This window comes from Colias philodice, chromosome 12 (assembly GCF_061535455.1).
Source record: "Colias philodice isolate Cphi_HAF_F1 chromosome 12, ilColPhil1 Martin Lab GWU primary, whole genome shotgun sequence".
NCBI classification, from domain to species: domain Eukaryota; kingdom Metazoa; phylum Arthropoda; class Insecta; order Lepidoptera; family Pieridae; genus Colias; species Colias philodice.
The window spans coordinates 4,177,859-4,192,323 of record NC_143097.1 but is presented as its reverse complement, the minus strand read 5'-3'; the positions used below and the strand labels follow the sequence as shown (position 1 = coordinate 4,192,323).

Below are 14,465 nucleotides of genomic sequence, written 5' to 3'. Positions count from 1 at the left end.
TATTGTATTGATTATATTTTCTAAAAATAGGTAGGTACTTACCTTCTAAAATTGAAACATCGCGCCTTTTTTCGCACTATGATACTGGCTGTCAAATAAGAATTAAGAATAGAAAAAGAAAATAAAGGGCGTATACAGAAAGAAAGCTTGAAACTAATAAGCGCTTATAAGCGCTTATCGGCGCTTATCAGCGCTGGTAACCCGCGCAGGAAAATATATGAACATGCGCCGATAAGCGCTGATCGGCGCCGACAAGTTTGTTGAAACTTGTTGGAACTTTGGCGCTTATAAGCGCTTATAAGTTTCAAGCTTTCTTTCTGAATACGCCCTTAGGCTTTATCCACAGATCTTCTGTGGCTTTATCGGAAATCTTGTCTGAAATCCACCTGAAATCGAATACAAGGCTTTTGTACACATGAGATGAGAACTAAGCCGATACTCTGTACATAATATTATTACATTATATTCAATAAAACAAACATGAAATAAAATGACAATTTATAATAATTAATATTGTAAACATAATATTTATGTTAAAATATAATGTTTATAATTAAAGATAATAATTATCTGTGATACCTAGATTACATTATACTACTATTTGTTATCTGTTTTCATTTCACTGACATATTCCGGTTTAGTCTGTGTCTTTGTGACAGTAGTTGCTCACTCGGCTGCTTGTTGTGTCTCAGTTTTTCTTTATCGAGAAGTGTTCATAATTTTCATGAAAAATAACGGAAAATGCCGTGTAACTGTAAAAATTTATGTTGAATCGTTCTGACTTAATTAAAATAAATCAGTCAGCGTGTACACTTAGTTATAGTGAATTATGTGTGTTAAACATAACAAGACGGGAATGAAACATACTTGGGCTTTGTAGTAATTAAATAAACAGGTATGTATTTAATAAAACTCTGAAATTTAAATAAATATTTGTAGACGCTTATTATCCTTTACAGTACTGATAATAAAAAGTTTAAAGAAAGCTAAGTAAAGGCCTAACATGGTTGTCACCTTTCTAATAAGTTGTTGACCGTTCTTGATATTGCTCAGAAATAGATTTTGTTTACATTGTCATTGTTATAAATATTTCAATAAATATATGAACAATAATTTCGTGCATGATTGTAAGAACACTGCCAGTCACTTATCTTATCAGTTGTTGAATTTATCAATTGAAAAGCCACTTCAGATATTTTCTTATTAAAAATCAAATTTGTTTTTTCAATAAAATTGCTGGATATTTCATGACATAGTTTTGTTACTACAGATCATTTCCTTACATAGTTTTGGGATATCAGTAAAAATGCAATTAAAAAAAAAGATCATATTGAGTTCCAACTGAACTTGAAATAATAAATAATGGTATAAAAATTGAGTTGTGTATTTTATCATTACTGTATTATTTGTTGAATACAACCATGTTTTGATTCAAATTGGATTATGAAGGCTTTATGCCACTTTGTAGTGAAACCTGGTGTAGGGAAAATCTCATAAGCTTCTGTTTCTATAGTTGTTATACTAAATAGAGTAATCTTAATATATATAAATCTCGTGTCACAATGTTTGTCCGCAATGGACTCCTAAACCTCTTAGCCGATTATAATAAAACTAGATTTCCGCCCGCGTTTTCAAAGGAAAACCCGCATAGTTCCCGTTCCCGTGGGATTTCCGGGATAAAACCTATCCTATGTGTTAATCCAAGTTACCCTCTATATGTGTGCTAAATTTCATTGTAATCGGTTCAGTAGATTTTACGTGAAAGAGTAACAAACATCCATACATCCATACATCCATACATCTATACATCCATACATCCATACAAACTTTCGCCTTTATAATAGTATTAAGATTAAGATTAAGATATTAAGATTCGCACACCATGTGCAGTTTGATCCAACTTGAGAGATAGTTTAAACATGTACGTACCACGGGCGAAACCGGGGCGGACCACTAGTTCATTATAAAATTATTGTTAATTTTTACTATTATATGAATTTTCTGGTCAAATTGGTGAAGGAAATTTTGATAAGAAAGTGGCATGTCAAAAAACCAAAAAGATTGATAACAATCTCGGCAAGCTGGATTATGGCCTTAATCTCATTGGAAAGCCATGTCCCACAGTGGTAACCAATGAAGGTGATGATAGAAAGAAAAATTATTAAGTATTTATAATGTTTCGATATAATAAAACTAGCTAGGCCCAGTGTTTTTCCCGCTTCACTCTGCTCCTGTTGCTTCCTCGATAAATAACTAACTAATCCAACTGTGGAAAAATTTATAAAATCGGACCTTTGTTTCCTGAAATTAGCATGTTTAAACAAACAAACTCAGCTTTATAATATTAGTATAGATTTATTTATAGAGCAACAAAAAATTCTGATTTTGTATCCATTTTTTGTGAAAAACCCTGTAGAAGTTTAATTATTTTTTTCCTTCTAGTTATCGGCAATTATGGAGCATGCCGATCTGGTGTCAGAAATGGCACAGGTGGAGCATCTCACAACGCAGGAGAGGCTTCACCTAGCTCGCAGGTAAATATATATTTTTCTACATAACAAAACTTTAACAGCCCTAAACTTTTTGTCTGTTTCTTGTGACATTTCAAATTTTTAATGTACATTATTATAAATATTTTATACTAGCTTTCCACCCGCAGCTTCGCCCGCGCAGTCAAAGAAAAATTCCGGGATAAAATCTATCCTATTTCCCGGGATAAAAAGTAGCCTATGTCCTTTCGCGGGTATCAAAATATCTCTATACTAAATTTCATGCAAATTTGTTAAGTAGTTAAGGCGTGATTGAGTAACAGACAGACAGACAGAGTTACTTTCGCATTTATAATATGTATTAGTATAGATTAGTATAGATTATTTTGAGTCATATAGGTTTTAGCTAGAGATATTTATCAACCACATTATGTTTTACTACATATTGTTGACTAATCAACCTCTCACTTCAACCTGCCTTTCCTTTACTTTTATTGCAAGTGTCGAAGTTACATACATAATTGTATGATATTAGTTCATTGCTGTTATTTATGCAATTGCTCTGTATAAGGTAAAGTTAATTTCATTCTAGAGACTAGTCAATTTTGTCTTGAGCCTCGAAATATTATTTAGAACTAGAGGTCCGCCCCGGCTTCGCCCGTTGTACATATTTCGCACTAAAAGGTAGCCTATGTCCTTTCTCGGGTATCAAAATATCTCCATACCAAATTTCATGCAAATTTGTTCAGTAGTTTAGGCGTGATTGAGTAACAGACAGACAGACAGAGTTACTTTCGCATTTATAATATTATAGTATGGATTAAAAGGTCATTACTATTATTCATTTTTTAGCAAGATGGTGCTCATAATTTAAAGTCTAAGCTGATCGAATTTTTTCATATTCCCAATATGTTAAATTCCTTAAAGGTACTTATCAAGATATTTTTTTTTCTGTAATGCCTTTGGATATTAAGTTATATCCGGATTTCGAAATGCCCTTGTCGTACACACTCATTTTATTTTTCAATGTATTTTGTTTATTGACGTAAAAATATTTGTCAGGTGCTCAGAAAACTTTTTATGAGTTTAACAATATATTATATTATGATATTATGTCTACTAATATATAAACAAACAAAGAATGTTATACAATTATGAAAAAAATCCATAAAGCTTTTACATTTCGCATTACAAAGGCATAAAAAAATTGCGACATCCAAGTTCTTGGCCTTGCTTATAAGTTCAGCGTTGCATAAATGGATTGCGTTTACGCGAGGACAATGTCTTTCTGTGTTATTAATTTTTATCCGCCACATCTAGCGCATTTTTGAATTTTAATCGAGTGTTTGTCCTTTTCTCTATGGAAATGTCGCAGTGACGAAGATTGTCGAGACAAGTAGGACGTTTATTTTAATTATCTCTGCGAATATACACAATTTGCGATCTTTTATTTCATTGTATAATTTATTAAGCATTTATGGCAGCGGTTTTGCATATCAAGTAATCGTGTGTATTTGATTAGATTGCTATTAATTTTCTCTACTTTGGTCCATTCAAGTTTTCTGTAATCTGTCGAAACGTGTATCCTTTTCCATAGGAAAATTTTGTCTAGAAAGTGGTCAAAAATCGTCTTAACATTTTAATCTTAAAAAAGGATGTATATGTGTATATGAAACTTAGCGAATTTTAATAATAAAAAAATGTAGGTAAATTGCACGTCTTTATATTTAATACAACATTATCTACAAGATAATGATGTCATCAATGCGGTTTAGTTCCGTTTGTACATATGGTGCTCGTATGGAACCTAACACGGTCCGTTTTACATGAGACAAAATGTGGTACCTGCCTCATGCCTAACCGTTCGGGTTGAGTAAATTTGATTTTATACGGCAACGGGTTGTGCTTTCTACCGTGAAGAGGGGCCACCCTAGAAGTACAGTTTGTTACATGGAAGAATGTTCAAACGAAAATAAACCTTAAGACAAAATTGTATGGTTTAGTGCTATGAGCTAATGTGTTGGTAGAACAGGATTGCTGTTATATAAGTAATAAATATTGGATTATATGTAAAATTGCGATTTACGATTGAATTTACTGAAGTGTAGGAATGTTTTTATTGCATTGTAAAATCTACGAATGAATTATTATTATCAATTTATCAGTAAGTACTTACTTAAAACTTTAAACTATATTTCTATTAATGTTTACACCTATTATATCAACACTGGAGACCGTTTTAGCTAAATTAATAAACACGTGTTTTACACATAATCGTGCAGATAATCTCTAGGAAATAATAAAAACAAGATAAATGTACAGTATTACCTGTAATGCCATATCGCTAAATGTGTTTTTGTACTAGACTTAACGATTTCGGAAAAGCTTAAGCTAATAAATGATAACGTAATTTAAATATCTGCTCAAATTCCTAAATCCATATTGTACTAGCACTTGCTATCATGTGATACAATATGTGTTTGCTGATTATAAACAACACATATTATTATAGAATATTGTCTGAAATTCCCCTTACTAAAGGTTGCCTATGTCACTGTCATACTGTACTGCTGGTATTCATGCCTAGTAGTTGGTCCTTTACGACGTGAACCCCTTTCATGAAACACGACAAACTGAAATACCAACTGACAAGTGAACCATTTATATCACAGGTGTAGATACATTTCTACTGAATCCATAGACCTATTAAAACAAGGAAATGTTATTCAGAAAAAAAGGACTTCGTATAATAAGTAATTTTCTTGAATACTTAATTGACTTAAAATAACGAAACGATTGTATAATATCCAGTCATGGTTTGGTAATGAAAAGGAACGAATGTTTTAATTTACAATGATTTAAAATACAGGTTTCGTTGAATTGATAAAGAAATCTTGTTTTACCATTTGCCTCATAAATTATAGATTAAAGTACCTACAATAAGAGAGACATAAATATTTTAAAATATGCTACTTTTATCTGTCTGTAGAATGTGTCTGTCTACACTATAATAGTATTCTATGAATTTAAGACAACAACATCGACGATCGTGTTTACCAAATATACTTCGCTATTTCGAATATTTCCCGTAAACGAATGGCAAGGCTTGAGTTTCGAAATAGTATGCATTTTTAATCAATTCATGGCCTCATGTATCATGGTACTTTGCTGCAATTTTGCTACTCATTGTAGAAGATAACTAACTATTACGGCTGGCAGTAATTGCACATGCTGAAGCTAACTAACATAACTCACATTGTTTAGCAAAAACATCCATGTGTAGATACTTTGTTTAATTTATTACAAGGAAAGACATGCAACAACTACGAACAATATTTAAAAATAATTTGGAACATCCAAAAGTGCACGCCTCATAATTTTTTTTTAATAAATATTTATTAATTATTATTTTTGTTTATTTAATAACAATTAAACCACATCGAATCAGACCCTGAAAAATGAAAGGGTTCTATTCCTGAGCATACTCAAGCGTAAGAGAAAAAAAAAGACTCGATTAGTAAAGTATTTCGGTCGCTATCGTGTTAACAAGAAAAAGGATCCGCACATACAGACACACGGACGTCCAAGACAGAACTTTTTTAAACTGTTTTTTAACTAGTTTAAATAACAAAAATTACATCTAAAATATCATGAACGTTAAAAATAGTGTTTTTTCTTAATATGTGTGTGTATGTATTATCTTACAAGTGCAATGTATGATACATAAAGACATTTTAAGTTTGAAAAATCAGATGTTTTGCGCGAAGTGACAGTAGTACCCACCTCAACGCTTCGCTTATGAGGCGTGCAATTAAGTATGCATATTACATATGGAGAATTTAATTTCGAGACAAGATAGTGCACCAAAATAAAGAAGACTTTTAGAGCTAAAACTGTCGTGTGAAAAATGTATCGAAAAGCTGAATATGTCCATAAAACAACCAACTTAAATTGTATGAATGTGAGATCTTTTAACATGTTTGGTGGTTTTGGTAAGAATTTTCGTGAATTGTTGTGTCTGCTCTAAGACACTTGAAGCTATTTCATAGAGGATATCTATGTTATCATACGCTCGCTAGATAAACATGATATATTGAAGGAGTTTTGAATATACACAGATTATTTAGTGATACGTTAAGATATCGGCCTGTCGATTTACTCCGATACAGCAGATATTAGATAAATGCTACACTATACTCATTGATATACATATTTAAAGAACGACCCCGTGGACAGTTTCCAATCTTGATAAATATGTTTTTATTATAGAATATGTACAATGAAAACGAAGTTTTCATGGAAATTTATTATTTTCAAAGTATACCTATTTAGGATTTGTATTTTAAAATAATAAATAAAAAATATCAGACGGTACTTGTTGAAATTTATTTGTAATTAATTTGTTATTTGGAAGATAGTAGGTAATATTTTCTAAGAACTGCAGATACCATCTACTAAAGAAGATTTAAGAAGATATATAATATTATCACATAACACATTATTGTCTTATAGAATATAATAAAAAAGGACCACTAAACAGATAAGATACGATTCCATGAAATCAATTTATATTTATGTAATATTTTACGACATTGTTAGGTTTTACGTTTTCTTGTTCATAATAATAATTAGCAATGGCTACTGAAGGTTGTGTACTAAATATGTAACAAAATAACTGATAGTATTGGCCTTTTCCCGTCTCTCTTTGATATATTGTGTACCTTCAGGAAAACATGCGTTATTATCACGCATATTTATGTCATAATATGTGCGTTTGTGATTTGTGCTACGTTCGTAGATCACGTTTTGTACTAAATTAGTTTCTTCGTGATTTTTGTCTCGTTAGCAGACGTGTCACGTCTCCGTATCGCAAAGATTATATTTTATCGAGAGGATGTTTGGTGGAGAAATGTAAAATTGCAATCGTGTATCAAATAACATACAAGTATATCCTCCTCGTTCATTCTCCCTAGTCAAGAATATTTCGCTATGTATAGGAAGCGGTATGTACCTACTTTATAGTTTTGATATATCGTCAACATCTTATTAGGTCAATATTCTGTAGTCAAAAATGATTTTGCTCCAATAACAATAACAAACTTACCTCAGTCTTCTATTTCATCTAACTATACTATTGATTAATGTGTTTTCACTTCTCAATTCTGATAGAATTTGTTCTTTTATTGTTTCCGTAACATATTGATATTATACATTAAGTTATACATATTCAAAAGTATTTCGTGTTGTATGTAAAACCTAGTTGTTTATTAATATCCTTTTCTAAATATAAGTCACTCAAGTGTAGGTGAGGACTGAGGACTGAGCAATGTCAAAAAAATAAATAAATACGAGAGATAACCTTGAAAATCCTGAAATGGTAACTACTTGATACATTTTATTCGCTAAATTTAAAAGGCGCGTGAATAAACATGAGCGTTGCTAATAGTTACCTAGAGTTTATATGAAATTTTTAAATATATCAAGTCTTTGATGTGTTTTAAGTTTATGAGATTTAGGAGAATCTGAATTTCTCGCCGACTCTTCTCATTAAGGTTTGCAATGCATCTTGCGTTCCGTTATGCCAATTGAAGAATTATTTTTGTAATAGATCCCTGTTAATGCCATGTAGATATGATTACCGTATATGTCCACGACTATTTTACTTCTATAAAAGTTATAATAACTTATTGATTCATCTAAATTAAATTTCTGGTTGCTTTTTCAGTGCGATGTTAGTAAGTAAATCATTCTGTAACTGAAATATTTGAACACAACATGTCGGGAATGGGTTTCAAATCCAGAACAGCATTTTCTTATAACTAATTGCTCTCAACAAAAGTTACCAAATACTGTAGTAAAATGAAGATGTAGCGTTCAAACTTCATTGTTGAATAATAAGAAAACAATTCAATATGAAGTACAGCTGTTAGCCAATGATAAAAGGATAAAGTATTGATATGTAAGGCACTTGAGAATTGAGATAGACGACGTAGAGGAAACTTTCTGGCTGGCTAGACTTGTGTTGTTATTTTACTAAAAAGGAAAATAAAAGGATATTCAGGGTTTTGTATGTTTGTGGCTTTCTTTATTTCACCTATCTTCTAAATTCTTCAACAGTTTTGGATTATTTTCTCTTTTCTTAGCTGATACCTGCCTGTTTGAACCAAAGACGAAACTATACACGCTGTGCAAAATAGTATTAAGATCTGTTGAATCCTCCCCCACTTCCCGAACTCGGATCGACCGTAATATATTTTTCGTTTCATTTTTATCACACCCCCTCCTTTTCAAATGGGTTTCATACTACTGTGATCTTTTTTGTTTCAAAAATTATCGGCACTGATATAATATACTAGTTTACGTTTTTAAAAATAGATTTGTCTTATTTATATTTAACATTTGTACGAAAAACGCTGTTATTCACGAGATGTTTCGTTTAAGTAATACAAAATTAAGAAATCAATTAAAACTGTTCTCAATGCTCACGCAATACTTTCTTTACGCACGTTTAGGAAATGATGAAAGTGGCGAACACTTTTACTACAAAATGTTAGTGAGACTATAATTTTATTCAGATATACAATGAGATGTGTTCAACAATGTGTTACGTGTATGTAGGTATGATTTTATCTGGCTGATAAAGATGGAACAAAACAGTACACACTGTTTCCTTTTAGAATCTCGTTTATAAATCGATTGACATAATTTTATATACTAAAAATGAAGGTATGTTTTCTGATGGTTGAAATATTAGCAAATTGAATAAAAACGCACACAACATACATTATATTATGATTATGGAAGGTATACTAATATTTAGTAATTACAGGCTATAAGTGTCTCTCCATTTCAAGTATTTGATAGTAGAGAATGCTATTGTATAAATAAGTCATTATCTATGTACGCGGCTTCTTCAATACGGACCTAGGAATAAATAAGTCTGAGCTATGTAGCATGTGTACATACTATTAATTACTTTACCCACTTTACTAATTAAAGGCTTTAATTAATCTAGACAAAAGGTACGATACAACGTTAATGTAGGTTTAACCCGATATGCTCTCCGCTTTACCTTGTTTCTGACAAGTTTATTATTAAAAATATGAGCAAAATAATATTCCTAGACTACGTACACCATATTATTAATAATAACAAGTCAATAACTGCGTTAAAAACAACCGACTTCAAACTTGCACTTGCAACATTTAAAAATACAGACAAAAATGCTCATAAAATAAAAACTACTGGGCCTATCCGAATAAAATTTTTATGGGACCAATTCGACACCATCCCGCATCGAACAAAAAAAGAATCACGTAAATTGGTTCAGAAACCACGGAGTAATCGGTGTACATACATACAAAAAAAAAAAAAAACATACCGGCCGAGTTGATAACCTCCTCCTTTTTTTTGAAGTCGGTTAAAAATAAGACAACATCGCATACTTGCTAATAATTTTTGAATAAGTCATTTTTGTTTGCCTTTTATGATAAGCATGCGTTAAGGCCCTGGGGTTACAAATACGCAAGTTCCTTTGAGACAACTCTCACTCAAGGACTCACATAGCATTAATAATTATGATTTCATATAATATTATATTAATTTTAGTCAAAACACGCCTAGGAATGCGACACAGTAATTTCCAATACACAGTCACGTGTACCAAATTATATAATTTATTGTCATTATGTATAACTAGCTGTGCCCTGCGGTTTTACCCGCATTGCTCCGCTCCTGTTGGTCTTATCGTGATTATACATATATTATTCATATATTATATTGTATATAGTATATAGCCTATAGCCTTATATTGTATATAGCCTATAGCCTTCCTCGATAAATGGGCTAATTAACACCGAAAGAATTTTTCAAATCGGACCAGTAGTTCCTGGGATTAGCGCGTTCAAACAAACAAACTCTTCAGCTTTATAATATAATTAGTATAGATAATGGTTTATTAATTTTGAAAAACTTCACACTGTAAGTATTGTGTAAACTATTATGTTAGGTTTATAATGTAAAATACATTTCGAAAAAATAACAATTGCAATATTAACGAAACACAATTAATTCTTTCTCTACGTTCTAATTTACAAGTATCTCAAGAACATCGTGAAAATTTTAATTGTTTCGCCCGTTTGCGTCGGTAACACGACAGAAACTAATTTATTTTGCGGCTTGAACGCAGACGTCATCAAATATCATACTTTCTTATTTTTGGATTTAAATTTGTTGAATTTTTAGTTTAAAATACTTAAACAAAATGGAAGCTTACTTTTTTAATTTTGAAATGATTAGGTAATGTATTTAATATGATGAGAAAAATAATGAAAGCCTTTGGTGTTATTATTACAATTTTTAAAAAATATATTTATCTCATTATACGTTATTTGCTTCAATTAAGATTCAATATGCATTATACAAGGCTTATTTTGAGGAAAGTACTAACTGCTGCAAGGTATACTTCATTAAAAACGTTCAGAAGATAGGCAATAATCTAATAATGTGTTTATATTAAAACAACGGGTAATGAGCAGTTTAGTTTTTGTACATTAATCGTTCTTTAATATGAATCGATAAGATCTGATATTAATTCGTGACTATGGTCTATGGCTCTACTAGACGCTAATCGTAAAACAAAAAGAAAAAAAATTGTACCAACAAAACGTTTTGTTTGGTTTCTAAATCGTTTACAATTTTATCGCATGTTATTTGTAACTTGTAAGATTAAGCGCTAACGGCATAAGGCTGTTGCGGCAATTTAATTCGTGTAATTGACGTTTACTCGACTTAAATGTAATTGAATTTGGCCCAAGAGAACAGGCGTGGACGTTGACACAAGGCCACTGTTTAACAATTTTTTCTTTTTCCTTAATGAATTGGGGGATTGTATGTGAACATGTTTGCATTGGGTTTCTTTGTACAAATATAGAGATAGGATAGAGTCCGTCCTAACATTATAAATACGGAATGTCTCTGTTTTTCTGTTTATGTTGCTTTCCTACTTCATACTAGTAGAACTGAAGCTTTGGAAAAGGCAGAAGATACATTCTATCAAGAAAACAAAACTTGATACAAGTGAAATAGGGGATGGAAATATGTACAGTCACGCGATAGCGTGAAAGCAAGCGAAGCTTGGGGCGGAAAGCTTGTATACCTATGGGTGTAATGCTGATAAAACTAAATATACTGTATAGATATCTGAAATATAAACCAAATGGGGAGGTCTGCGTTCAATAGATCCTTTTAACGACATCATTTCTCACGGAAAACCGCAGCGTGGCGAGGGCAGGTCGTTGGCTATTTTTTATTATAAAGACCTTCCTCTGTTCCACTCTTATATCCGATTGACCTTTTATAACCTACGTAGTGGTTAAATTACTGGAATATGTGTGAAAAGTTCTATCAAGCATTTTCCTCTCTGATATAATTCGTTATAACTAACATGTTTGGAGGGGGCAGATAAGCGGCAAATAGGCAAACATATATTACTGCAAATTTTAATACGAAAAAAAAGATCAATTATATTCAAGATTTCTAGACAGTACTACAGAATAGTCTCACTTACCTGTGCGTGCTGAAAAATATGTTTACGAAGTAGTAATATCAAACACATTTAAGATTTAAATGAGTGTCTCTATAAAGATTGTAATTTAAACGCAGGATTTTATAATGGAAGTATACATTTAAATATCTTATAAATAACATAAACGAAGCCGTATTGTATACACACTATTTTTATTTTCTTCAAAATTTATTTGTAATAGATAGGTAATAGACATATAAAAATGTAGAGATAGTTGTGAGGTGTTTTGTTTCACATTTAAATTTATTAATTGTGATTCAGTTTATTTACGTTTCAATTCAACAAGATGCAGTGTAAATTGAACAGCAATTGTGACAATAAAGACATGACAGGGTAGGATTGTTTTTTTTAGTTATTTTTCCTTTAATTTGAACTGAAACTGTAGTATTCTGTGATTAAATTGTGATGTAAAAAAAATTATAATTATTTGTATAAAAGTCTACGTAATTTGAATCGACCATTGTTTACTTGAATATTTTATTCCCTCTAAGATCTTGTGAACCAGCGGAGCATGCAGAGGGTATACATAATATTCCAAACCTATAGGGATCAATGTTCTGGGCTTCTTAAACTGGAGCTGTGTATTATTGAAAACTTGTACCTAACAAGGAGCCAAATTTGTTGAGTCAGACTCTAGTAACATTCTTTTTTGTTTTCTAATAAAGGCTTTTATTTATGCCCTCAAAGGTACATAGATGACTGAGACATCAGCTAAGCAATGTGAAACATCTAATAAAACATTAATCAGACTATGACAGTTTTCCTCAAGAAGTGATACCCTTTTTGGAGCACAACTTTCACTCTTTAGTCGTGAACTATAACGATGCTTGCTCAAACCGAGTGTTATTTGCCAAAATATGGGCTTATGCTGATTTGTGTCATAAGTTCAGTCACTCGTGTCAAATTGATTGGCACCGCAACATAGAAGTAACTTGGTGAAATCGTTTCAAAATGAAATTACCATGATTCATACAATCGTTACTTTTAGCGCATTCATATAGATTATAGAGTATGGCTTAATACGGTTGGAAACACAAGTCTAAGATGAGTTTTGTTTAAGGGTAAAAGAATTTCTGGTTGTTTTTAAGTTTGGTTATTAACTTAAATGTAACAGGAATGCCTCTACGGTTATGCGGCGTCAAACTATATTATTAAACCAAAATAGTCTCCACTCTTCATACTATACAATGCTATAATGTACCTACTAACTAATCTTATGGACATTATCACACGCATAAATCTTAACATAGTCTACGCCTGCATGCGAAAAAGGAAACTAATTAATATACTCCTGATAAGATGTGTATGTAAATACTAAAATTACTGATACTGTTATGATTTACTGATATGACGATTTCATAAAATATAGATAGTAGTGATTAAAATATACATGCATATGTAACTGTTTTACTGCATCGTCGTGTCCATAAAGTTTTATTCGATAGCGTATTGCGTTAGAGCGTGCGTTTCGCGAGTGACCCAGTTGCTGAGTTATAACACATAAAAGATAATATAACACATTCGTATCCTGGACAAATGCGTGTGCCTGTCGCGTTCGACCGGTTCTCGTACTGTTTATATTGAGGGCCGTTTGTTTAATGACGAGATTAACAGCTGACGGCTATTGGTCGTGTGTGGTTAGCGGTTACCTTTAGAAAACAAGGTTTAAACGTGTGCGGAGATTATACTCGGCTGTGTGATGCATCCTTCCTTCTCTGGTTGATGCTTTTAAACGTGTGCGCATACACTAGGAATTTGGCTGTTATTCTTGTAGTTTAAACTGGTTTATCTGTCAAAATATCAAAGCGTAGAGAAAAATAATATAATTAACTTAATACCTTCACTGTAATATTTGTAACATACTTCATATATTTAATATCTTGTTAATTAAAAATTTCCAGTTATTTAACGCAATTGAAAAAAATAAAGAATTATTGTACAGCCAGTTTTTATCGTAATATGCACAGGTAATATGTATCTGGATGGTGCCGAAAACTTTGCCGTTCGATTGCAAGATATAAAATTTCAAAATTCAATCGTGAATCAATTATTTATCTATGTTATCTGACAAACGTATCGTCACTATACAAAAGTCATTAGTTTTGGCAAACTGAATTTATCACTGTTTACCAATTTACAAGTGCCTACTGTTTTATTTTTTGCGAAATTGTAATAGGTACTATCTTAATCTATTGGAATTTTAACTATAATGCACCCGCATGAAACATTTAATTTATCTTGATAACAAATATTATGGGGGAATACCGTGTAAAAGTCAATAGTGGAATTACAAATATTTTTACGAAGAAATGTACTGGTTCAAAAGTAGGTATGATGATGATTCAGATTTTTTGTTTGGTAAATATTTCGTTTGACGATAAATTAGTTAA

The 14,465-nt window shown here is 31.5% G+C and overlaps 1 protein-coding gene across 1 annotated transcript in view; it reads left to right on the top strand.

The window, feature by feature from the left end:
* Positions 1–656: 656 nt before the first annotated feature.
* The window catches only part of MYPT-75D (Myosin phosphatase targeting subunit 75D), a 35,460-nt gene continuing 21,651 nt past the window's right edge, over positions 657–14,465 (top strand). The window contains exons 1-2 of the mRNA XM_089701395.1: positions 657–895; positions 2,443–2,534. Coding sequence (XP_089557521.1) covers positions 2,455–2,534 — 80 coding nt within the window. The 5' untranslated portion in view covers positions 657–895; positions 2,443–2,454. The remainder of the gene's footprint in view (positions 896–2,442; positions 2,535–14,465) is intronic.